Source organism: Salvelinus alpinus, chromosome 1, assembly GCF_045679555.1.
Source record: "Salvelinus alpinus chromosome 1, SLU_Salpinus.1, whole genome shotgun sequence".
Taxonomy (NCBI): domain Eukaryota; kingdom Metazoa; phylum Chordata; class Actinopteri; order Salmoniformes; family Salmonidae; genus Salvelinus; species Salvelinus alpinus.
Genome location: NC_092086.1, coordinates 56,196,530 through 56,222,378, shown reverse-complemented (window position 1 = coordinate 56,222,378; position 25,849 = coordinate 56,196,530). Strand labels below are relative to the sequence as shown.

At 45.7% G+C, this 25,849-nt stretch overlaps 1 protein-coding gene across 1 annotated transcript; it reads right to left on the bottom strand.

Annotated features, from left to right (window-relative positions):
- Nucleotides 1-598: 598 nt before the first annotated feature.
- On the bottom strand, nt 599-25,849 carry atp13a1 (ATPase 13A1). The gene is made up of 25 exons (XM_071410528.1): nt 25,195-25,849; nt 24,858-24,947; nt 24,318-24,581; nt 23,835-23,990; nt 22,531-22,600; nt 18,371-18,477; nt 16,954-17,083; nt 16,615-16,670; nt 16,353-16,479; nt 15,601-15,738; nt 15,264-15,384; nt 14,791-14,948; nt 14,471-14,646; nt 14,160-14,270; nt 12,821-12,946; nt 12,491-12,599; nt 7,630-7,823; nt 6,742-6,838; nt 6,317-6,507; nt 6,126-6,240; nt 4,713-4,909; nt 3,848-3,990; nt 3,546-3,657; nt 3,151-3,294; nt 599-1,987 (listed from the first exon to the last, which is right to left on the bottom strand). Exons 1-25 carry the CDS (start codon nt 25,528-25,530, stop codon nt 1,877-1,879), a joined length of 3,579 nt encoding a protein of 1,192 aa, XP_071266629.1. The 5' UTR covers nt 25,531-25,849; the 3' UTR covers nt 599-1,876.

The following is a 25,849-nucleotide window of genomic DNA, read 5'->3' as shown; positions in this document are numbered from 1 at the left end:
AGCATTTTGCTACACCTGCAATAACATCTGCTAAAAACAAAAATGGGCCACAGAATGGGCTTCAGGATCTCGTCACGGTATCTCTGTGCATTAAAATTGCCATCGATAAAATGCACTTTTGTTTGTCGTCCGTAGCTTATGCCTGCCCATACCCTTACCCGACCACCAACATGGGGAACTCTGTTCACAACATTGATATCAGCAAACCGCTCACCCACACGACGCCAAACATGTGGTCTGCGGTTGTGAGGCCGGTTGGACGTACTGCTAAATTCTCTAAAACGACGTTGGAGGCAGCTTATGGCAGAGAAACGAACATTCAATTATCTGGCAACAGCTCTGGTGGACATTCCTACATTCACCATGCCAATTGCATGCTCCCTCAAAACTTGAGACATCTGTGGCATTGTGTTATGTGACAAAATTGCACATTTTAGTGGCTTTTTCTTGTCCCCAGCACAAGGTGCACCTATGTAATGATCATACTGTTTAATGAGCTTCTTGATATGCCTCACCTGTCAGGTGGATGGATTAACTAACAGGGATGTAAACAAATTTGTGAACAACATTTTAGAGAAATAAGCTTTTTGTGCGTATGGAACATTTCTGGGATCTTTTATTTCGGCTCATGAAACATGTGATCAACACTTTACGTTTATATTTTTGTTCAGTATATATAGGTCTATGGGTGTCCAGTACCACAGTCATTATGACATCATCCCACCTCTGTTGCCAGTATAGTAATCTCAGCTACTAGGCTTTAATATGTTACAATAGATTGCCAGTGTAACAAGCCAGGGTGCACCAGACATTTAAAATATTTAGTCATTTAGCAGACGCTCTTATCCAGAGCGACTTACAGTAGTGAACGCATACATTTTCATACTGGTCCCCTATGGGAATCAAACCCACAACCCTGGCATTGCAAGTGCCATGCTCAACCAAGTGAGGCACACGGGACTTAAAGTCCTCTCAAACACAAACATCAAGCAAAAGGATCTGAAGGCTATTTTTGTGGCCTCTCAACTTGACTTCCAGTTACAATGTATGCAGCTCACTCATCACCTTAAAAATATATGTTCAACCCCTATGTAGGTATAGTAGGCAGTGCACTGCATAGGTAAATGAAACATGACAAAGTAGCACTTGACAAAAAAAGCACCACTTGTATTTGTTGGTCTTTTAGAAGTCTGTAAGAGTTTTATCTTTTTACAAAATGAAGAAGAGAAAACAAAATGGGGAAAAAAATCAAACACTTCGCAATTCTCTTGGAGAACGCCCTGTTGCGTGTGTGCGCGTTTCACATGGGCTGGCACACAATCTCTAACGCCACACAATACTGCTGTCTTCTTGGCCTTCAGTGAAAGAGGGAGGGATGGAGAGGAGAGGAGAGAGGGAACGGGAAGGCAAGAGAAGGGGGAGTCTAACTAGACCTGGGTTCCAATAGTATTTATTTTCTTTCAAATACTTTAGCGGCACTTGTTTCAACTTGCCTGGCACAACGGAACAGTCCCAAAAGTGCAAACCCTGCTTATCTGGAGCTCCTGGCAGGATCAACCAAAATGCTCAAAGTATTCGAAAGGAAGAAAATACAATTTGAGCCCAAGTTTGTCTCTAGCATAAAATAAATGTAATTTTAAATACATTAGTGAAGAGGGGGAACAGAGGGACAGCGCAGAGATGGGGTAACATTTAGGGGTGTGGTGCAGCAGTACTGCGCATCTGCCTGACATGCCTAGTCCATCTCCTCAGCTGTCTTGTGCGTCACATCAGCCTTCAATCTTTTCCTCCCTCCACAAGTCTCCTCAATCCTCTCCCTTTACAGTTTGGTTGCTGAGGGCAGCGGGTTGCTCAGGGCAGCTGTTGGCACGGCAATTCAGGAAGGCAGCCTCAGGGTTCCTTTGCCCAGCAGGAACTGCAGAACGCGGTCAACCAGCAGGGCAGCGACAAAGTCAACCACCAGGACCTGGGCGATGACTAGCTTGAACTGCAGGGCAGAAAACACATAAAAGGTTATAATCATTTATACGTCCCTTTGCGCTGGTTTCCCAGAACAGAATAAGCCTAGTCCTGGACTTAAAAGGAGTTAAATGGAGAACTTCAAAACATATTATAAACTTAGTTAATTCATTATAAAGATTCATACATGCTTATAACAAGTTATAAAGCAATACGTCAAAACAATCACACAAAATGTGTGTGAAAGTACATATGTTGGATCTTGATTTGACCAGTTTCATTGCAGGAGGAAAATAATCCTGCAGGAGGAGTTGAATGTTTGAAGAAATATGTAGAATCGCCGCCAGGGGGGCAGCTGGAAGCGGTGTTTGTATACAATGCAATAGCGTACCTACAATGTACCTTGGACTTCAAGGCCACTGTGTGCCAGTTCAAGTAGCATACGCAGGCTACAGCGCGTCTCGTGTGAATTCTTATGTGGATGATAAAACATTGACATATTTTTAGGGAGTATATGTATTTTTCGTTAGGGAAAATCATTTTATTGTTTAATCAATTGTTTTATTATATGTTCAAGGCAAGAAATAGGCAGAATCAATTATTGGTGGCCTCAGTGCCTGTGTGGTCCAGCGTCTACAGCCACTGACCCCGGGACATATATACCAGAGTTGGCATTGGTTCAAATCCACCCCACTATGACCACCCCCTAAATCTTTCCAACACTGTTCTCTCGCTTCAATAAAAGCAAAACAAATTCAAAAGGAGTGGGTTAACCTCACCTTTAAGAAATAATAAATCATTGGACAAATAACAATTAGATTGTGAGCACCAGTTCAACATAAAAATGATTATAAGTAATACAAGGTATGCTAAATTGATTCATAGAACATGCACAGACCTAGCAAGCAACAATAGACTGGGAAACAAACAGTAGCCTATTATGGGTTTTCACACCTTTCAATATGTGACAATGAATAGGCTAACGAGTAGCCTACAGAACATGGACAAATATAGCCCCACTGGTCAGAAACTTGACCGCCCCCGCAAGGAGAAAAAGAGAACAGCGGCTTTTCAGTGAACATAACTACTATAAATCACGAGGCTCATTTGAATTCCCTAATGAGCAGGACATTTTTCCGGGACAAAAGAGTGATCAAATTAAGATCCGACATCTGTATAATATATGCTGACCTCTGTTGGTATATCTACAAGAGAAAACTGCTCATTGAATTCAGGCGAGGACCCTGAGAGAAGGCCCACGATGGCCAGACCTGACAGGGCAATACTCCACAGCAGCGGTTTGTTCTCTCTCAGAGACTCCATGAAAGGATGACCCTAGAAAAACACACAGTATTAGTGGAATACACGTGTATTATTCAATGATGGCTAGGATAAGTACTGAAGAGTCTATTCATTGTATAGAAAATGGGCCACATTTTCAATTAGGTATCCCTTATGTAGGCTTAATGAAGCCTTCATAAGCCCTACATAGAAGCCTCACAAATCTTTTATTTGCAAAGAAAGGCCTTATAAAGGGATCATGAAGGCTTCATTAAACCTAAGATCTGGAGGAGGAAGAGCAGTACCTTGTAGTTAATGGCAAAGGTAGCCATCTGCATGGCCATAGACATTATGTACACAGTGCTGTTGATGAGACTGGGCTCAAACTCTTTGTACAGGTCCGCAAACCTCTCCGCCCTAAAAGGTTAAAGGACAACAGACAGAGGATTAAGAGAGGGGATACTTGGACAGGTTGGAAACAAGACCATGTCAATTATTGTAAGGTGAACATGTACGGTTAGTACTGTGTGGGAGCAAATACAGTATCAACAAGTCTGTAGGTATCTATAGTGTGTGTGTGTGTGTGTGTGTATGCATGCATATGTACCTTGGAGGACTTCTGCTCTGTGCTCCTTTGTACAGGTATACCAGACTACAGAAGTGAACAGCAAACTGCAGCAGCACTGTCAGAACCGTGTACAGGTTGAAGATGTTAGGTAAGGGCCGCTCTTTAGACAGAGTCTTCAGGGGCTGGACAGGACAAGAGAAAATAGGATGAAAACTTAAAAAGGGAGCTTCCACATATCCCCTGTATGATCCATTTCCTGGAGCGTTTGGTGCCCTGAGCCGCACAATAAAAGCATGTGTGACACACAAATTAATCCCGGCTAAAATGTTTCCTGGACCTGCGTTTGTAGCGGGTCCAAGTTGCAGGACCGGAGTATCAGGAGTCGCGTGGAACTATTTGCCTGTTGTAAACTAGCTAGCTCGCTAACGTCATGTAGAATGTTTGTCTTGCTAATCGCACCCTGAAACGGTTATTTTCAGGTCTGGTGAAAGCAAAACTGATGTTGTAGAATTCTCACAAACACTCCAGGAAAACGGACCAGGGCACCAAATTTCATGTGAAAACCCCCTAAGTTGAGTTAAAGCTTAACTTGAAACTACACCGGTTAGCACTAGGGCTACATAATAATATGGATTCCTACCAATCACAACTACAGTACATGCATGTCATACATGTAGTAGGTACACACGGGTTCTTTCTCAATACTCTTTCCTCGATTCCTAATGTCCTTTTCTCCTAAAAAAATGTCTGCGGGAACTGAGGAGAGGATTTAAGGAAAATTAACGCTTCCCTCTGACGTTTACAGGAGGCAGGGAAGGAGGCAGGCAGGAGAGGACACAAGGAACTGAAGGAGGAAAAACTATCAAAAACACTTCCGTGTTTTTCCCTCCATGTGACCTCTCACCTTTGACCTGGAGATGAAGAGGAAGCAGCCGGCCAATAGCAGGCCCTGTAGGGTGGCCTGGAAGTCACTGAACTTGACCCCCTCCAGGTAGAGGACAGACTGGCTGTAGGCCAGCACCAGGGCGTTCAGCGCCAAGATCTTAAACATCTGTAGTGTGGTCACCAGCGTACAGCGGCCCTGCTTTATCACGTGGCAGACTGGGGAGGAGGAGAGATAATGAGGAGATGATAATCATGTAGTGAGAGAGACAGTGAGTATGTGAGAGAGAGAGACAGTGAGTATGTGAGAGAGAGAGACAGTGAGTGTGTGAGAGAGAGAGACAGTGAGTGTGTGAGAGAGAGAGTGAGTGAGTGAGGGAGAAAGACAGTGAGTGTGTGAGAGAGAGTGAGTGAGTGTGTGAGAGAGAGACAGTGAGTGTGTGAGAGAGAGACAGTGAGTGTGTGAGAGAGTGACAGTGAGTGTGTGAGAGAGAGACAGTGAGTGAGTGAGTGAGTGAGTGTGAGAGAGAGAGACAGTGAGTGAGTGAGTGAGTGAGTGAGTGAGTGAGTGAGAGAGAGTGAGTGAGTGAGTGAGTGAGAGAGAGACAGTGAGTGAGTGAGTGAGTGAGAGAGAGACAGTGAGTGAGTGAGTGAGAGAGAGAGAGTGAGTGAGTGAGTGAGAGAGAGACAGTGAGTGAGTGAGAGACAGTGAGTGAGTGAGTGAGTGAGAGAGAGACAGTGAGTGTGTGAGAGAGAGACAGTGAGTGTGTGAGAGAGAGACAGTGAGTGTGTGAGAGAGAGACAGTGAGTGTGTGAGAGAGTGACAGTGAGTGTGTGAGAGAGAGACAGTGAGTGAGTGAGTGAGTGAGTGAGAGAGAGAGAGACAGTGAGTGAGTGAGTGAGTGAGTGAGTGAGTGAGTGAGAGAGAGACAGTGAGTGAGTGAGTGAGTGAGAGAGAGACAGTGAGTGAGTGAGTGAGAGAGAGACAGTGAGTGAGTGAGTGAGAGAGAGACAGTGAGTGAGTGAGAGAGAGACAGTGAGTGAGTGAGAGAGAGAGACAGTGAGTGAGTGAGAGAGAGACAGTGAGTGAGTGAGAGAGAGACAGTGAGTGAGTGAGAGAGAGACAGTGAGTGAGTGAGCGAGAGACAGTGAGTGAGAGAGAGACAGTGAGTGAGAGAGAGACAGTGAGTGAGAGAGAGAGACAGTGAGTGAGAGAGAGACAGTGAGTGAGGGAGAGACAGTGAGTGAGAGAGAGAGACAGTGAGTGAGAGAGAGACAGTGAGTGAGCGAGAGACAGTGAGTGAGAGGGAGACAGTGAGTGAGCGGGAGACAGTGAGTGAGTGAGTGAGAGAAAGAGAGCGAGCGTTTGTGTTCATTTGTGTTGTATACAGTGTGGGTGTAAAAAATGTGTGTTGATTATGTGTGTGTTCCTCACTGCACTGTATGGAGGACAATTTGGAGGTGAAGGGGGCAGCAATGGAGGCATCTCCCAGTTTCACTACTTGTATCTGATCTTCTTCCAGCTCCCTTAAGACTTGACTAATCCTCTCCTACAACAGAATAAACACCAAATGGTTAACAACATGCACGCACGCACACACACCCCTCCCTCCCTACACAACACACCTTCTGCGCGGCTAGCTGCTCCTCTCTCTGGGCCATGACCCTCTGCCTGGCTGCCCTGGAGGTCAGTTTGACCCCTGAGCTGGTGACCGGAGGGAGGGAGGGTCTGGAGTCGGCTGCTGGGGTCTCCTTCTCTCTGCCCCTCTTCCTCCTCTCAGGCATACGCTCTGGGGCGTTCGCCAACAGAGCCACACCTGATGGGGGGAAAGGGGGAGGGAAGGTTGAGAGGGTAGGGGGTGAGAGGGAGAGAGAGAACGGACACACAATGATTCCCATATAGTGACATAGTTTGTGATAAGAGGATGGCATACATTTGTCTACTGAGACAATAAAGGTTGAATTGAAGGTGTCATGGACTAAGACCGGTGTGTGCGTTAACGTTGCTGAATATTGAGCACAGCTTTGAGTGACATGTCGAGTGACCTCACCGATATGGGCGTGTTTGAGTGCTCCGACGTCATTGGTCCCATCTCCGCACATCAATGTTGTATAGCCCAATCCTTTAAGACTAGTGATTACAAACTCCTGGAACACAATAACAATACACACAGTTAGCACAAAACGACACACCATAAAACTAGTCTCAAAATGTACCGGCAGTTCTTGAGTGTGTTGGTTGTACACCGAGTGTACAAAACACAAAGAACATCTTCCTAATATTGAGTTGGACTTCAATTCGTCAGGGCATGGACTCGAAAGCGTTCCAGGGATGCTGGCCCCTGTTGACTCCAATGCCTCCCAAAGTTATGACAAGTTGGCTGGATGTCCTTTGGACGGTGGACCATTCTTGATACACACAGGAAACTGTTGAGCGTGAAAAACCCAGCTGTGTTGCAGTTCTTGACACAAACCGGTGGCACCTACTACCATACCCTGTTCAAATGCACTTCAATCTTGTGTCTTGCCCCTTCACCCTCTGAATGGCACACATACACAATCCATGTCTCATTGTCTCAAGGCTTAAAAATCCTTCTTTAACCTGTCTCCTCCCCTTCATCTACACTGATTGAAGTGGATTTAACAAGTGATTTCAATAATGGATCATAGCTTTCACCTGGATTCACCTGGTCAGTCTATGTCATGGGAAGAGCAGGTGCTCATCATGTTTTGTACAATCAGAGTAAATGTAGCCTATTTTTAATTATCTAATAAGTTAATTCATTCATTACAACAACCAAGACAGAATTGACCATAGCGCACTACCTTTGACCAGGGCCCATAGTTTTAGTTACTTTTGTCAAAAGTAGTGCACTAGAAAAAGAATAGGGTGCCATTTCTGACACAGATAACGTCTACAAGGAGGCAAGAAGACTGACCTTCTGTTTAGGGCTGACCCGTGCGAACACCCGGACATGGGGCAGGAGGGCATGGAGCAACCGCGTGTCACTGGTCAGTCTGGTTAGCCCCTCCCCCGTCACACACAGATCATACTGATCGACCAACGAGGGGACGGACGGCGGGGGCAGCGGAACACACACACTGCCGTCAATAGACTCCCACTGCCACTCACCTAGAAGGAACAACGCCACAAGTGACCGTATTATAGAGCATTCTTAAAACAGCGACATATTACACCTGGGTTAAAATCATATTATGTCAAATAGTCTCAAGTACTTAAGGTGCGCTTGATTTGGTTTGCTTTTTATTCCATTGTACTGGGGCAAAGTAGATCAAGTGCAGCTCAAGTATAATATACACTGCTCAAAAAAATAAAGGGAACACTTAAACAACACAATGTAACTCCAAGTCAATCACACTTCTGTGAAATCAAACTGTCCACTTAGGAAGCAACACTGATTGACAATACATTTCACATGCTGTTGTGCAAATGGAATAGACAACAGGTGGAAATTATAGGCAATTAGCAAGACACCCCCAATAAATGAGTGGTTCTACAGGTGGTGACCACAGACCACTTCTCAGTTCCTATGCTTCCTGGCTGATGTTTTGGTCACTTTTGAATGCTGGCGGTGCTCTCACTCTAGTGGTAGCATGAGAAGGAGTCTACAACCCACACAAGTGGCTCAGGTAGTGCAGCTCATCCAGGATGGCACATCAATGCGAGCTGTGGCAAGAAGGTTTGCTGTGTCTGTCAGCGTAGTGTCCAGAGCATGGAGGCGCTACCAGGAGACAGGCCAGTACATTACATCCGGCGCCGAAAAGAGATGGCCGCCTCGCTTCGCGTTCCTTGGAAAATATGCAGTATTTTGTTTTTTTATGTGTTATTTCTTACATCGGTACCCCAGGTAATCTTAGGTTTCATTACATACAGTCGGGAGGAACTACTGAATATACGATTAACGTCAACTCATCATCGTTCCTACCAGGAATATGACTTTCCCGAAACGGATCCAGTGTTTTGCCTTCCACCCAATACAATGGATCTGATCCCAGCCGGCGACCCTGTGCGACGCCGTAAAAGGGGCAAACGAGGCGGTCTCCTGGTCAGGCTTCGGAGACGGGCACATCGCGCTCCACTCCCTAGCATACTACTCGCCAATGTCCAGTCTCTTGACAATAAGGTTGATGAAATCCGAGCACGGGTAGCATTCCAGAGAGACATCAGGGATTGCAACGTGCTCTGCTTCACGGAAACATGGCTAACTCAAGAGACGCTAACGGAGTCGGTGCAGCCAGCTGGTTTCTTCATGGATCGCGCCGACAGAAACAAACATCTTTCTGGTAAGAAGAGGGGCGGGGGGGTATGCCTTATGATTAACGAGACGTGGTGTGATCATCATAACAACACACAGGAACTCAAGTCATTCTGTTCACCTGATCTAGAACTCCTCACAATCAAATGTCGACCGCATTATCTACCAAGGGAATTCTCCTCGATCATAATCACAGCCGTATATATTCCCCCCCAAGCAGACACGTCGATGGCCCTGAACGAACTTTATCTGACTCTTTGTAAACTGGAAACCACACACCCTGAGGCTGCATTCATCGTAGCTGGGGATTTTAACAAGGCTAATCTAAAAACAAAACTCCCTAAATTCTATCAGCATATCGATTGTGCTACCAGGGCTGGAAAAACCCTAGATCATTGTTATACTAATTTCCGCGACGCATATAAGGCCCTCCCCCGCCCCCCTTTCGGAAAAGCTGACCACGACTCCATTTTGTTGATTCCAGCCTACAAACAGAAACAACAAGCTCCCGCGCTCAGGTCTGTTCAACGCTGGTCCGACCAATCTGATTCCACGCTTCAAGACTGCTTCGATCACGCGGATTGGAATATGTTCCGCATTGCGTCCAACAACAATATTGACGAATATGCTGATTCGGTGAGCGAGTTCATTAGGAAGTGCATTGACGATGTCGTACCCACAGCAACGATTAAAACATTCCCAAACCAGAAACCGTGGATTGACGGCAGCATTCGCGTGAAACTGAAAGCGCGAACCACTGCTTTTAACCAGGGCAAGGTGACCGGAAGCATGACCGAATACAAACAGTGTAGCTATTCTCTCCGCAAGGCAATCAAACTGGCCATGCACGCCTCCAACTCAATCATCAAGTTTGCGGATGACACTATAGTGGTAGGCTTGATTACCAACAACGACGAGACGGCCTACAGGGAGGAGGTGAGGGCCCTCGGAGTGTGGTGTCAGGAAAATAACCTCACACTCAACGTCAACAAAACAAAGGAGATGATTGTGGACTTCAGGAAACAGCAGAGGGAGCACCCCCCTATCCACATCGACGGGTCAGTAGTGGAGAAGGTGGAAAGTTTTAAGTTCCTCGGTGTACACATCACGGACAAACTGAATTGGTCCACCCACACAGACAGCGTCGTGAAGAAGGCGCAGCAGCGCCTCTTCAACCTCAGGAGGCTGAAGAAATTCGGCTTGTCACCAAAAGCACTCACAAACTTCTACAGATGCACAATCGAGAGCATCCTGTCGGGCTGTATCACCGCCTGGTACGGCAACTGCTCCGCCCACAACCGTAAGGCTCTCCAGAGGGTAGTGAGGTCTGCAGAACGCATCACCGGGGGCAAACTACCTGCCCTCCAGGACACCTACACCACCCGATGTCACAGGAAGGCCATAAAGATCATCAAGGACAACAACCACCCAAGCCACTGCCTGTTCACCCCGCTATCATCCAGAAGGCGAGGTCAGTACAGGTGCATCAAAGCAGGGACCGAGAGACTGAAAAACAGCTTCTATCTCAAGGCCATCAGACTGTTAAACAGCCACCACTAACATTTAGCGGCCGCTGCCAACATACTGACTCAACTCCAGCCACTTAAAAAATGGGAATTGATGGAAATTATGTAAAAATTTACCACTAGCCACTTTAAACAATGCCACTTAATATAATGTTTACATACCCTACATTACCCATCTCATATGTATATACTGTACTCTATATCATCTACTGCATCTTGCCATCTTTATGTAATACATGTACCACTAGCCACTTTAAACTATGCCACTTTATGTTTACATACCCTACAGTACTCATCTCATATGTATATACCGTACTCTATACCATCTACTGCATCTTGCCTATGCCGTTCTGTACCACCACTCATTCATATATCTTTATGTACATATTCTTTATCCCTTTACACTTGTGTGTGTATAAGGTAGTAGTTGTGGAATTGTTAGGTTAGATTACTTGTTGGTTATTACTGCATTGTCGGAACTAGAAGCACAAGCATTTCGCTACACTCGCATTAACATCTGCTAACCATGTGTATGTGACTAATAAAATTTGATTTGATTTGATTTGATTTACATCAGGAGACGTGGAGGAGGCCGTAGGAGGGCAACAACCCAGCAGCAGGACCGCTACCTCCGCCTTTGTGCAAGGAGGAGCACTGCCAGAGCCCTGCAAAATGACCTCCAGCAGGCCACAAATGTGCATGTGTCTGCTCAAACGGTCAGAAACAGACTCCATGAGGGTGGTATGAGGGCCCGACATCCACAGGTGGGGGTTGTGCTTACAGCCCAACACCGTGCAGGACGTTTGGCATTTGCCAGAGAACACCAAGATTGGCAAATTCGCCACTGGCGTCCTGTGCTCTTCACAGATGAAAGCAGGTTCACACTGAGTACATGAGCACATGTGACAGACGTGACAGAGTCTGGAGATGCCGTGGAGAACGTTCTGCTGCCTGCAACATCCTCCAGCATGACCGGTTTGGCGGTGGGTCAGTCATGGTGTGGGGTGGCATTTCTTTGTGGGGCCGCACAGCCCTCCATGTGCTCGCCAGAGGTAGCCTGACTGCCATTAGGTACCGAGATGAGATCCTCAGAGCCCTTGTGAGACCATATGCTGACACATGCACATTTGTGGCCTGCTGGAGGTCATTTTGCAGGGCTCTGGCAGTGCTCCTCCTTGCACAAAGGCGGAGGTAGCGGTCCTGCTGCTGGGTTGTTGCCCTCCTACGGCCTCCTCCACGTCTCCTGATGTCCTGGCCTGTCTCCTGGTAGCGCCTCCATTCTCTGGACACTACGCTGACAGACACAGCAAACCTTCTTGCCACAGCTCGCATTGATGTGCCATCCTGGATGAGCTGCACTACCTGAGCCACTTGTGTGGGTTGTACACTCCGTCTCATGCTACCACTAGAGTGAAAGCACCGCCAGCATTCAAAAGTGACCAAAACATCAGCCAGGAAGCATAGGAACTGAGAAGTGGTCTGTGGAACCACCTGCAGAACCACTCTTTTATTGGGGGTGTCTTGCTAATTGCCTATAATTTCCACCTTTTGTCTATTCCATTTGCACAACAGCATGTGACATTTATTGTCAATCAGTGTTGCTTCCTAAGTGGACAGTTTGATTTCACAGAAGTGTGATTGACTTGGAGTTACATTGTGTTGTTTAAGTGTTCCCTTTATTTTTTTGAGCAGTGTATATGCATTTGACCCAGGTCTACAACACATGCACTGTCCACTATAGATCCCTTCATTACAACAATCATATGGCTATATCATCAATGCATTAGTCTGTAGATTAGTCTAGTACAGAGCCCTCCAACCATGTTCGTGGAGAGCTACCGTCCTGTCTGTTTTCGCTCCAACCCCAGTTGTAACTAACCGGATGCAGCTTATCAACCAGCTAATTATTAGAATCAGGTGCACTAGATTAGGGTTGGAGCAAAAACCTACAGGGCGGTTTTCAGATCAAGCATAAATTGGCTCTTAGTGTGTCCTACCCTGGTTGGGTCTGGCCTGCAGTACGAGCGTGTGTTCCTTCTGGATGAAGTGGAGCTCTCTGGCCACATGGCACGCTGTCAGAGGGTTGTCACCTGTTATCATCACCACCTGAAGGAGAGATGGAGGAGAGGAGGGTTATGTGTGTGTGTGGTGTGTGTGTGCGTGCGTGCGTGACTGAGTGCATGGATGTGCCTGATATTACTGTGATAATTGTAATCTGAACAGAATCTTCATCAGTATCGGTGTGTGTGTGTGTGTGTCTTTTCCTGCTAATGAATCTGTGCGAATGTGTGTGAGCGTGCGTGTGTATTCTGAGACCGCCTCCTCACATGATGCGATGCCTCCTGGATCTCTTTGATGACAGCCTTGCTGTCGGTCTTCAGGGGACACGAGACGACCATGAAGCCGGCAAACTGCAGGTCACACTCCAGAGCATCACGAGTCACCTCCCGCACCTGTACAGACCGCCACAAAGCACCCAGTCACACAAACAACCAAACCCCTGCTGTGAAAGAGAGCCACTCTCATCTAGCCACTTGGCTGAGGTTCACGAAAGCCCTGTAGCTAACGTGGTACTTTATTTATCTCGAAGACCCAGAACTACCTCACCCTCTCTCTCGGCTGTGCAGCTCGGTTGTTGAGAGTATTGAAATAGCGTGCCACGTTAACTACGAGGCTTTCGGGAAACTCATCCCCTCACACAGAGCAGGACACGACAGATAGGCGAGTTAGACAGGACAAGTAGGCGAGTTAGACAGGACAAGTAGGCGAGTTAGACAGGACAGATAGGCGAGTTAGACAGGACAAGTAGGCGAGTTAGACAGGACAAGTAGGTCATGGATAATGGATCCAGAGCGCCTGGCACCGCCTATCAAACCACGCTCAAAGTCGCTCAGGTCACTCGTTTTGCCCATTCTAACGTTCAATCAAACAGTAACTAATGCCCCGATGCCCGTCTGCCTGCTTTATATAACGATCCATTTTCGTGAACCGGGTGGTGTACCTAATAAACGCGTATTTTATTTTAAAATGATATTACTAACAACACACATTTTGACCAAGTGATCCGTGGAATAAGTATTGCGTGTGTAATACAATACAATGTAATATTATTCATCTACAATGTATGTTCTTAACCCTGGGCAACATGGGCCTGGGAGGCTCACAGAGATATTGGTATCCACAGTACTCCAACTATCCATTTCTCAACTCAATATTTATTTGAATCCCCCAAAATGTAAATTGATTTATTTATTTTTCTTCTTAAGTGCACTGTCATTTAAGCTTTATAACAGCAAAGTTTTCTCTCTGCCCCATGGGAAAATGCGCTGCCCCATGGAAAAATGTGTCGAGTTGCAGGATATTAGCGTTAAAGCAGCAACAACAATTATCTCTGCCACATGACAAAATGTGCAGAATTGCAGGAAATTTTCTCTCCGATGCCAAGAGGCGGGTCTTCCCGGGGCCCAAGACTTGGTTCGTCCAGCAATGCACTGCTAAAGTCATAGTAAAAGTAAAAAAAAAAATGTTTTCTCTCACTTGAGTTGTGATCTGATTATGAGGGGGTCCCTGATGAATTTGCTATCACAAAAGGGATCCCCGTCTGCAAAAAGTTTTAGAAAGATAGATAGGACAGGAAGGTGAGTTGGACAGGACAGGTAGAGTTACCTGTTGGTGGCTGAGGTGTCCGATCTCTCTGTAGCCCAAGGCCAGAACCCTGGCCCCTTCTCGGGACATCTCCCTGTGCACCTGGTCATAGCTGTCTGGGCACCCTGAGAACTACAGAAACAAACAAATGGTTAGAACAACGGTAATGACTGCAGCAATGACGTATTCACTCAACACTGAGATTGTGTACTTGTAACTTGAAGTGTAGTACAGTAGACATGTATTATAGTAGACATGTATTATATTGACCATAAAGACATTAAATTATACATTCAAATGTCAGTGGTTCTATTTCATTCTATGATATTGACCATGTCCCTGAGTGTCTCTGGAGCTCCTTTGACAGTGGAGACATAGCAGAGGTCAGCGGAGCCCAGTTTCTCATAGGAGGCCAGGACGGACATCCTCTTCAGAGCACTGGCAAAGTGGAACCGCTGGTGGATCTTCAGGCCTGGGGTCTTTATACCGCGAGCAAACACCTTTTCATCTACACCACACAGAGAGGGACAGAAGGGTAGATATGATGTAAACACAGAGACACACACACTTTCTCGACTGGTGTACAAAGAGGAGACAGAGCAAAAATCCTGAGGTACACGGGCGCGTGCACACACACACACACACACACTACCTTTAGTGAGGGTCCAGTCAGCAGCAGTGAGCATGGCCTTCTCCAGAGGGTCGCCTACCAGCTGTCCGTCGTCAAGGGTAACCAGTGAGTGACAGGTAGCAATCACCCGATGCGTTTCCACTGGGATCTCTGACACGGGAATCACTTCTTTCCCTTCTCTGGAGGAGTTTAGAAAACGTTTACAAGCAAACAAATTTAAAAATGTACTTCATATTCTTCCAAAGATTTTAATATGATTAAATAAATGCTAAAAACATGTCTGTTGCTCTTTACGTGTCACTTCTCAATATGATAAGATTCACAGTATGACACCAGCGCATAAGGGCATTGGTAGACACTTTACTTAATCCGGACCACTACGATGCCGTTAAGAAGCCTTTAAAAACTTCTTAATATTATCAGGTCCAGTCAATCTTTGGAAAAAATTGCAACAAAGAAATGTATCATACTGAAAGATGTAAAAGAGAGTGTACCTGAGGCCTGCGACCCCCCGCACCACCAGATGGTCGCTGGTCAAGGTGCCCGTCTTGTCAAAGCAGCACACCTCCACCTTGCCTGCAAACGGGATCCTGAAGGGCTCAGTGCAGAACACGTCTATGGAAGGGAGAAGAAATAAAGGGGTGAGTCAAATAGCAGAACAGCGAGGAGGACTAGCATCATTAAGTACTACAAACATTACTATTCCACTTTCAGAACAACTTTCACAACACATACATCCACATACCACCCCAACCCACACACACACACCACACACCACACACACACACATACACACACACACACACACACACACTCTCTCTGTTGACTCACAGAGCTTGGCCAGAGCGATGAGGGATGTGTTGACTGCCAGAGACAATTCTATCGGGAGCTCAGGTGGAACCACGGAGGTCAGGATGAGAGTACACTCCAGGAACAACTTATACCGGTTCCTGCTAGGGTCCTTAGTTCCTGCAGGGGAGAGAACACACAGAGACAGTTACACAACTATAAGCAGTAGTCACTCACACAGAAACAGTTACACAACTATAAGTAGTAGTTACTCACAGAGAAAGCTATGCAGTATGTACATTTATAAAATGTTTGCACACATGCCTGTAAGTTGCTTTGGATAAAAGCATCTGCTAAACATCATATATTGTTATTAATAATATATAGTTATACTGCATTAGGTCAGGAAAAACCTGCTGCTCTCTCCTGACCTCAGGGCCTATTTCGACAACTTGTTTTCTTACGTTTTATAAAGGAGGAATTGGTGTTTTAGTCGTGTTATTTTTTATTTTTATTAATAGGGTCCTTTGGCAAGACTCTCAAAATGTTCATACATGTCTTAGTGAGTAAAAAAAATAATCGCCTTAAATTCTGTCTTGGCTAAGATATAAACAAACTGTATAATGGAGAAATGTTCTAAGTAGGACCAACTGTACTTCTGCCTCTGCATTGCTTGTTCCATGTGGTTTTAGACTGGGTATCTGTGAAGAACTTTGGGACAACCGCTGACGTAAAAAGTGCTTTATAAACTCCATTTGATTGATTGAATTGCGTTGTTCACTGGATTTACTCACCTTCCACCCACACATATCCAGCAGCAGCGATGGCGAACACCAGGAGGAAGAGGATGAAGATGAATGTTTCTAAGTTGTTGGCTGTCACCCTCTTCACTCCAAACAAGATGGTCCTCAGCAGTTTACCCTGTAGACGGGCATGGTCAACAACACCAGGGTTGTATTCATTAGCGAACACCGTAGCAAAACATTTTGCAACAGAAAATGAAAACAAGCGGTTCTTATTGGACAAGTTCGCTAGTCAAGAGCAGCAGCCCCTCACCTGAGAGGTATAGAATCCGGTTCTCAACACATAAGCCACACAGCCATTGTCCACAGCTGCAGAAAAACGTAAAAGAAGAAAAACAAACTATTATGATTTGCTCTAAGTAAGACAAGAAAGATACAATCAGAGGGCAGATTCAATCCATCTATTGGATTGGCCGAGGGAGATGAACATTTATCTAAAATGTAGATTTTTTTAATATTGATAAGTGATAACACAATTTAGATTGAAAGCGCAATACAATTAGAATTGTTCATCTCAAAGTGGAAAAAAAATGCTGGACATTTCTGCCTTACGACAAGTGAATAATATACTGCATAGTAGGTAGGAACTGACGTTTGAGTCCTACAGTGGCACGGAGCGGGGGGCTGTGCTGCACCACCTTGGTCCCACCAGAGATTATGTGGAGGCGGGCATCACCCTGAAGGTCCAGTACTCTCTCTGGGTCCAGATCCTCCACTGGCTCCTAAACACACAACATGATGGAACTTCAAGTTAAAACACTCCTTTTAAGGATTAATGGAGCCTATGATTTCTAAGCATATGATTTTGATAAACGATATGTGAAGCATTTATGATATTCTATGCTTATGAAGTCTTTGTGAATAGTATAGTAACATTCCCATTGTGTTGACAATCTACAGTGATCCTCATTGAGATGTTTCTACAACTTAATTGGAGTCAATTGATTGGACATGATTTGGAAAGGCACACACCTGTCTATATAAAGATCCCACAGTTGACAGTGCATGTCAGAGAAAAAAACCAAGCCATGTAGTCGAAGGAATTGTCCATAGACCTCCGAGACAGGATTGTGTTGAGGCACCGATTTGGAGAAGGTTACCAAAACATTTCTGCAGCATTGAAGGACCCCAAGAACACAGCGGCCTCCAACATTCTTAAATGGAAGAAGTTTGGAACTACCAAGACTCGTCCTAGAGCTGGCCACCCAGCCAAACTGAGCAATCTGGGTAGAATGGCCTTAGTAAGGGAGGTGACCAAGAACCCAATGGTCACTCTGACAGAGCTCCAGAGTTCCTCTATGGAGATGGGAGAAACTGAAACTTCACGTCTGAAGGAAACCTGGCACCATCCCTACGGTGAAGCATGGTGGTGGCAGCATCATGCTGTGTGGATGTTTTTCAGTGGCAGGGACTGGGAGACTAGTCAGGATCGAGGGAAAGATGAACGGACCAAAGTACAGAGAGATCCTTGATGAAAACCTGCTCCAGAGCGCTCAGGACCTCAGACTGGGGTGAAGGTTCACCTTCCAACAGGACAACGATTCTAAGCACACTGCCAAGACAACGCAGGAGTGGCTTCGGGACAAGTCTCTAAATGTCGTTGAGTGGCTCAGCAAGAGCCCGGACTTGAACCCAATTGAACATCTCTGGAGAAACCTGAAAATAGCTGTGCATCAATGCTCCCCATTGAACCTGACAGAGCTTAAGAGGATCAGCAGAGAAGAATGAGAGAAAATCCCCAAATACAGGTGTGCCAAGCTTGTAGTATCATACCCAAAAAGACTCAATGCTGTAATCGCTGCCAAAAGGTGCTTCAAAGTACTGAGTAAAGGGTCTGAATACTTATGTAAATGGGATATTCAATTTTAGAATGAGGCTGTAACGCAACAAAATGTGGAAAAAGTCAAGTGGTCTGAATACTTTCCGAAGGCACTGTATATTGTCCAGACAGACTGCATTGTTTTGCATGGTTGTTATCTAGTCTAGTATAGGCTTCCCATCTGTCTGACCTTCATCTGAGGAACTGACTCTCCCGTCAGCATGGCCTCGTCCACGATGCAGCGCCCTCTCAGCAGCAGCACGTCACATGGAACCAAGTTCTCCTGGGGTGAGCGGCCTGGGGGGGAAGAGAAAGACATATATACTGTGCCAAACCAACGTGAGAATACTGTTCATTGACTACAGCCCAGAGTTCAGCACGATAGAATCCTCAAAGCTCACCACTAAGCTAAGGTCCCTGGACTACACCTACCTCTGCAACTGGATCCTGCACTTCCTGACGGGCCGCCCCCAGGTGGTTGTTTGAATGTTAAAGGGTAAGCGACAACACATCCGCTACGCTGACCCTCAACATGGGGGGCCCCTCAGGGGTGCATGCTTAGTCCCCCATGTACTGCCTGTTCATCCATTAAGTTTGCAGACGACACGAAGGGTGGTATTCTTGATCACCGACGATGATGAGACAGACTACAGGGAGGTTAGAGACCTGGTAGTGTGGTGCCAGGACAACAATCTCTCCGTCGACGTCAGTAAGACAAAAGGAGTGGACTACAGGAAACGGAGGGCCAAGCACGCCCCCATTCACATCGATGAGGCTGTAGTAGAGCGTGTCGAGAGTTCCTCTCTGTCCACATCACTAAGGATCTATCATGGTCCAAACACACCGACACAGTCGTGAAGAGAGCACGACAATGTCTCATCCCCCTCAGAAGGCTGAAAAGATTTGGCATGGGCCCTCAGATCCTGAAAAAGTTCTACAGCTGCACGATCGAGAGCATCTTGACAGGCTGCATCACTGCTTGGTATGGCAAATGCTTGGCATCAGACCGCAAGGCTCTACAGAGGGTAGTGCGTATGTCCCAATACATCACTGGGGCCAAGCTCCCTGCCATCCAGGACCTCTATACCAGGCGTTGTAAGAGGAAGGCCCAAAAAATGGTCAAAGATTTAAGCCATAGAAACTTCTCTCTGCAACCGCACAGAAAGCGGTACCAATGCACCAAGTCTATAAATAAACAGGACCCTGGACAGCTTCTACTCCCAAACCATTACTTCTGAACAAGACTGTTACAGCTAATCAAATGGCTAGCCGGACTACCTGCATTGACCCTTTTTTGCACGGACTCTACGCACACACACTGGACTCTACCCACACACATACTTTCAAACTCACCAAATACACTACCGGTCAAAAGTTTTAGAACAATTACTCATTCATGTGTTTTTCTTTATTTTTACTATTTTCTACAATGTAGAATACTAGTGAAGACATAACAACTATGAAATAACACATATGCGATCATGTGGTAAGCAAAAAAGTGTTAAACAAATCAAAATATATTTTATATTCTTCAAAGTAGCCACCCTTTGCCTTGATGACAGCTTTGTGCACTCTTGGCATTCTCTCAGCCAGCTTCACCTGGAATGCTTTTCCAACAGTCTTGAAGGAGTTCCCACAAATTCTGAGCACTTGTTGGCTGCTTTTCCTTCACTCTGCGGTCCGACTCATCCCAAACCATCTTAATTGGATTGAGGTCAGGGGATTGTGGAGCCCATGTGGAGGCCAAAAACAGAAATACCTTATTTACATAAGATATTTGAAAAAGCGTGTGCGAGCAAGGAGGCCTACAAAACCTGACTCAGTTACACCAGCTCTGTCAGGAGGAATGGGCCAAAATGTGCGAGCAAGAAGGCCTACAAACCTGACTCAGTTACACCAGCTCTGTCAGAAGGAATGGTTCTGCGCGCTCTGGAGCAGGTTTTCGAAATTGAGTTCAGGTGCATTCTGTTTCCATTGATCATCCTTGAGATGTTTCTACAACTTGATTAGAGTCCACTTGTGGTAAATTCAATTGATTGGACATGATTTGGAAAGGCACACACCTGTTTATATAAGGTCTCACAGTTGACAGAGCATATCAGAGCAAAAACCAAGTCATGAGGTCAAAGGAATTGTCCGTAGAGCTCCATGACAGGAAGGGTACCAAAACATTGAAGGTCCTCAAGAACACAGTGGCCTCCATCATTCTTAAATGGAACAAGTTTAGAACCACCAAGACTCTTCCCAGAGTTGGCCGCCCAGCCAAACTGAGAAACAGGGCGAGAAGGGCCTTGGTCAGGGAGGTGACCAAGAAACTGATGGTCACTCTAAAGAGCTCCAGGGTTCCTCTGTGGAGATGGGAGAACCTTCCAGAAGGACAACCATCTCTGCAGCACTCCACAAATCAGGCCTTTATGGTAGAGTGACCAGACGGAAGCCACTCCTCAGTAAAGGGCAGATGACAGCCCGCTTGGAGTTTGTCAAAAGGCAACTAAAAGACTCTCAGACCATGAGAAACAATATTCTCTGGTCTGATGAAACCAAGATTGAACTCTTTGGCCTGAATGCCAAGTGTCACATCTGGAGGGAACCTGGCACCATCCCTACAGTGAAGCATGGTGGTGGCAGCATCATACTGTGGGAATGTTTTTCAGCGGCAGGGACTGGGAAACTAGTCAGGATCGAGGGAAAGATGAACGGAGCAAAGTACAGAGAGAGATCCTTGATGAAAACCTGCTCCAGAGCGCACAGGACCTCAGACTGGGGTGAAGGTTCACTTTCCAACAGGACAATGACCTGAAGTACACAGCCAAAACAAAGCAGGAGTGGCTTCGGGACAAGTCACTGAATGTCCTTGAGTGGCCCAGCCATAGTCCGGACCTGTACCCGATCGAACATCTCTAGAGAGACCTGAAAATAGCTGTACAGCGACACTACCCATCCAACCTGACAGAGCTTGAGAGGATCTACAGAGAAGAATGGGAGAAACTCTCCTAATACAAGTGTGCCAAGCTTGTAGTATCATACACAATAAGAATTGAGGCTGTAATCGCTGCCAAAGGTGCTTCAACAAAGTATTGAGTAAAGGGTCTGAATACTTATGTAAATGGATTGCAGTTTTGTATTTTTTATAAATTAGCAAACAAATAAAAAAACTGTTTTTGCTTTGTCATTATGGGGTATTGTGTGTTGATTGATTAGGGGGAAAACAGATATATTCTAAAATTGATAAAATAGTTAACTTAACAAAATATAGAAAAAGTCAATGGGTTTGAATACTTTACGAATGCACTGTAGATGTACAGTACATAGCTACCTCAATTACCTAGTAACCCTGCACATCGACTTGGTACTGAAACCCTGTATATATACATTTTATTTTCTACTCCCTATATATAGCCATGTTATTTTTACTCTTTATTTTTATTCGTTATTCACTGTGTATTTCTCCCTCTTATCACTATTTATATTTTACAATTTTGTATCTTATCTTTAACTCTGCATCGTTGGGGCCTCCCGAGTGGCGTAGCGATCTAAGGTAACGCATCGCTGTGCTTGAGGCGTCACTACAGACCAGGGTTCGATCACATGCTGTGTCACAGCCGGCCGTGACCGGGAGACCCATGAGGCTGCGCATGAACTGACTTCGGTTGCCCAGCTGGATGGTGTTTCCTCCGACATATTGGTGCGGCTGGCTTCCGATTTAAGCGAGCAGTGTGTCAAGAAGCAGAGCGGCTTGGCAAGGTCGTGTTTTTGGAGGACGCATGGCTCTCGACCTTCACCTCTCCCAAGTCCGTAGGGGAGTTGTAGCAATGGGACAAGACTGTAACTACCAATTGGAAATCACAAAATTGGGGAGAAAAAAGGTATAAAAGAACAAAAAATAATAATATATCATATATATATATATTATTTTTTTATTTTTTTATCTGCATTGTTGGAAATGGACCTGTAAGTAAGAATTTAATTCTTAGTCGACACCTGTTGTCTACGAAGCATGTGAAAAATAAAAAACTTGATTCGATTTTGACAGGCTGTGGACAAAGGAAATACGTAACTAAATTCTCCTGGGGTGAGTGTCCTGGGGGGGAAGACAAAGATATACGCACACTGTGTCAAACTGGCTGGGGCTCCATCTCAATTAGTCTCTTCACGATTCCTCGCATCTCATCTCCTCAACAGTATTCGAGGACAAAGTCCAAGGCCCCTCCCCTTTTTCTCCAATGTATTTTGAAAAGGAGGCGAGGATATAAGATGCGTGAAATTGAGGAAAGATGATTTGAGAAAGAGTCTGGTTCTAGATGAAGGAAATACTCCTGAACGGGAAGGGTTAACAGACAGGAACCTTACCTATTGAGACAATGTCCCCGGGGACTAGTTCATCACTGGACACAGGCCTCCACTTCCTGTTGCGGTAAACCTGTTGGGAAACATGGACACAAACGTGTAAATATCAGGGGCCTGTTCAGTAGGGAGAAAACTTTTTTGACAACGAGTAAAACAAGGAGGTACTAGCTACACTTGTTCAATAATAAGAACACACAAAGATGTTCATTTTCCGTTTCATAACATTTTACACATTGTGCCCTAGTGAACACGACACGGACAGATCTATATAAATCCAGATCAAATCGATAATTTGGTTAATGCAGCATTTCCAAAACTAGGGGTCACAAAACTCCTACTGGCAGGTAGCCTGGCGGGTTAGGAGCGTGGGGCCAGTAACCGAAAGGTTGAAACCGAAAGGTTGCTGGATCGAAACCCAGAGCTGACAAGGTAAAAATCTGTCATTCCACCCCTGATCAAGGCAGTTAACTCACTGTTCCCCGGGCGCCAATGACGTGGATGTCGATTAAGGCAGCCCCCCGCAGCTCTCTGATTCAGAGGGGTTGGGTTAAATGCGGAAGACACATTTCAGTTTAATGCTTTCAGTTGTACAACTGACTAGGTTGTACAACTGACTAGGTTGTACAACTGACTAGGTCTTAGCTGACCTGTCTATTTCCACCAATTGTAGCTCTAACTTTGGAACGACATAAGTTATACGCTATTTATTATGACCCTATTCCTGCCAGCTAAGACTCTCAGGAACAAGTATGTGTCTTCTGTTTCCCTCTACCACACACACAAGCATAATTTGTTAGAACCGAGTAGACAGAACCAGGCACCAAATCAGACTGGGGGGAAAAGAATATCATAATTGAAAGCAATGATGGTGTTCTTTTCTACACAGAAGATCATACACAATTATTGGCCGATGATTTTCTGAACTTCCCAATACCTTTCTGATGCATTTCAGTCACTTCAAACCATACTTCCTTCTGATTGAAGTACTGCCATACTGATTTGCCATAGACACAAATAAAAAAGTTTAAGATTGGCTGTTGATTACATCACCTTTTTTTTTTTTATAAAAAAATGTTTGATAATCAAATTGGGCATTAGACCCCAAAAAATGTGGGAACCCCTGGGTAAATGAGTCTGATGCTAGTATATAGTGGGAGTCAGGCCCTTCATTCTACAACTACAATAACATGGCTCTGGTGAGCATTTGATGATCTGCACTTGAGCAAGAAGAACATGCGCCTTTGCTTGTATCGTATCATCAAATATCAAAACGACATGATAATTTGGATAAAGAAACAGTAGGTCACCTGGATCATGTAGGGTTTGTTCCCCATGCGTCGTATCTCAGACATGTTCCTCATCTGCTGTTGTACCAGAGAGGCTTCGAAGGCCACCAGCATGAAGAGAGTGAACACGCTGTAGTACCAGTACTCATCCAGACACCACAGACCCACACAGAACACCTGAGGGGGGAGAGAGAGCATCCATCTGTACAAATGTTGAGCCAAGCCGAGTGGTACTGTGCTGGCCTGGTTGATGCATCGGCCATCCACCATAGTTGCTAGAACGGTACTGGAAAGGACCATGTGAAAAGAAAATATCAGAGCTAGTGCAGTACGTTTCAGGTCAGCAAGATAGTATGAAAAGGGTATTAACTATTGAGTCAATTCTATCCCCACATGCCCTTAAAGAGATCAATATAGAAAACGAAAGAGAGACTAGAGAGGGATTTTACTACGTGTCATATTACTACTTGACAAAACAACACGCAAATATGCACGCGCGCACACCTGGAAGACAAAGAAGGGAGCGGTGGCTCTCTCCCTGAAGAGCTCCAGGAAGTCCGGCACCACCATCTCAGCGCGGTTGGTCCCATAGCGCTTCTCGGCGGAATGCAGGTCTGTCTCCTCCTGGTAGCCTCGCCAGGCCTGGAAGAAGCCCATTGGCTGTCGGACGGGGAACGACACGGGGAGGAAACACTTCCTCTCCTTACTGTCGAAGATGTAGCAGATCTTCTGGAACTCAAAGGAAAGGATTCCCTCGCCGTTCTCATCCTGAAGAGAGAGCAAGTGAGTACATTAATTAAAACACACACAAAAAAAATATGCCATCCAAAAAGCAGTATAACTGACTAGCATAGAGATGTTAAGAGAGGACCATTCTGACATCATGCATTTCCCACAAGTTTTAACCAGTATACCTGAGTCATGTACCGCACGGCGCACACCGTAGCAAAACATTTTGCAACAGTTACAAATGTTTTCTCCCCATTGAACACAACCATTGTTTAAGTAAACAAGGTGTAGGACAGGGGAACAAGGCAAACTCACCCGGTCTCTCTGCAGTGGTACCAGCTCAGCAGAACCATTGTTGGGGGTGGGTATAACCTTAGCCAGGGTGGCCTTGTGTGGGTCTGGCTCCTGTTTATACACATCGATTCACAGCATGTGAGCAATTCACATACTCTATCTGACAGACACAGCCATATAATCAGGTCAAAACTTTCTGAACAAGGAACACAAATATATTACACATCATTTGAAAATGTCCTTGTTTAGAGCATAAAATTATGCTGACTAGAGTGATCACAAGTTAAATTGGGCAGTGTTGGTTCACAATCTCCAACACCTAATTCCAAAACAACCGCAGACGATCCATCCACATTACCTTGGCGCAGGTGAGCCAACAGTGCGCGTGCACGGACCAATAACCGGAGAGCGCTGTGAGGACGTGAGCGATCCCGATGGCGGCGAGAGCTAGTAGGCCTGCTTCTGGGTACTCGGAAGTACCGTATACTACGAGCCACAAGTACAACCAGCCAGGGTACAGCACGGCTAAAAAAGGTAGAACCGTGCCGTGGAATAGCCGGGGCCTGCGCCGGTACATCGACACCGAGCTAACGTTCTCGTCGTCAGTCTCGGCGCTGTCATGCTGGCTGTGGTTGTGCAAAGAGGGGGCCATTTGCAGGTCCCCCGATCCCTGATTCCCGTCCCCCGCAACCATATTCCCCTGTTTCGTATCCCCGTTAATTTTCGTCCCTCTCTCTCAGGGCCCTCTCTTTCCGCCACCTCCCCCTAGTTATTGGTGTCCGTGGTAAGGCAGTTCAATCTAGTTGTTTTAGTCCGGTGTCAGGTCCAGTTTTCTGTATCGGCTCGTTCTCACACAGCTGCTTCCGCGTACGCAACCACGTAAGGACACGTAATGTCCTTTTTGCTGTCGTGTGGTTACTTCCTGCCGAGAGAGATGCCGATTTGATCAAATTTGTTTGACATCAAATATCCTAAATCAAGTGCATCTTAAAATGACATTTTTCAAATCAATG

Excerpts from the sequence above, each read along its gene's own strand:
- atp13a1 (XM_071410528.1), bottom strand. The coding sequence starts at position 25,530 with ATGGTTGCGGGGGACGGGAATCAGGGATCGGGGGACCTGCAAATGGCC. Across the intron at positions 23,991-24,317 it reads CTCCCTTCTTTGTCTTCCAG|GTGTTCTGTGTGGGTCTGTG; the intron begins GTGTGCGCGCGT and ends CTCCCCCCTCAG. Across the intron at positions 16,480-16,614 it reads CCGGATTCTATACCTCTCAG|GGTAAACTGCTGAGGACCAT; the intron begins GTGAGGGGCTGC and ends GCCCGTCTACAG.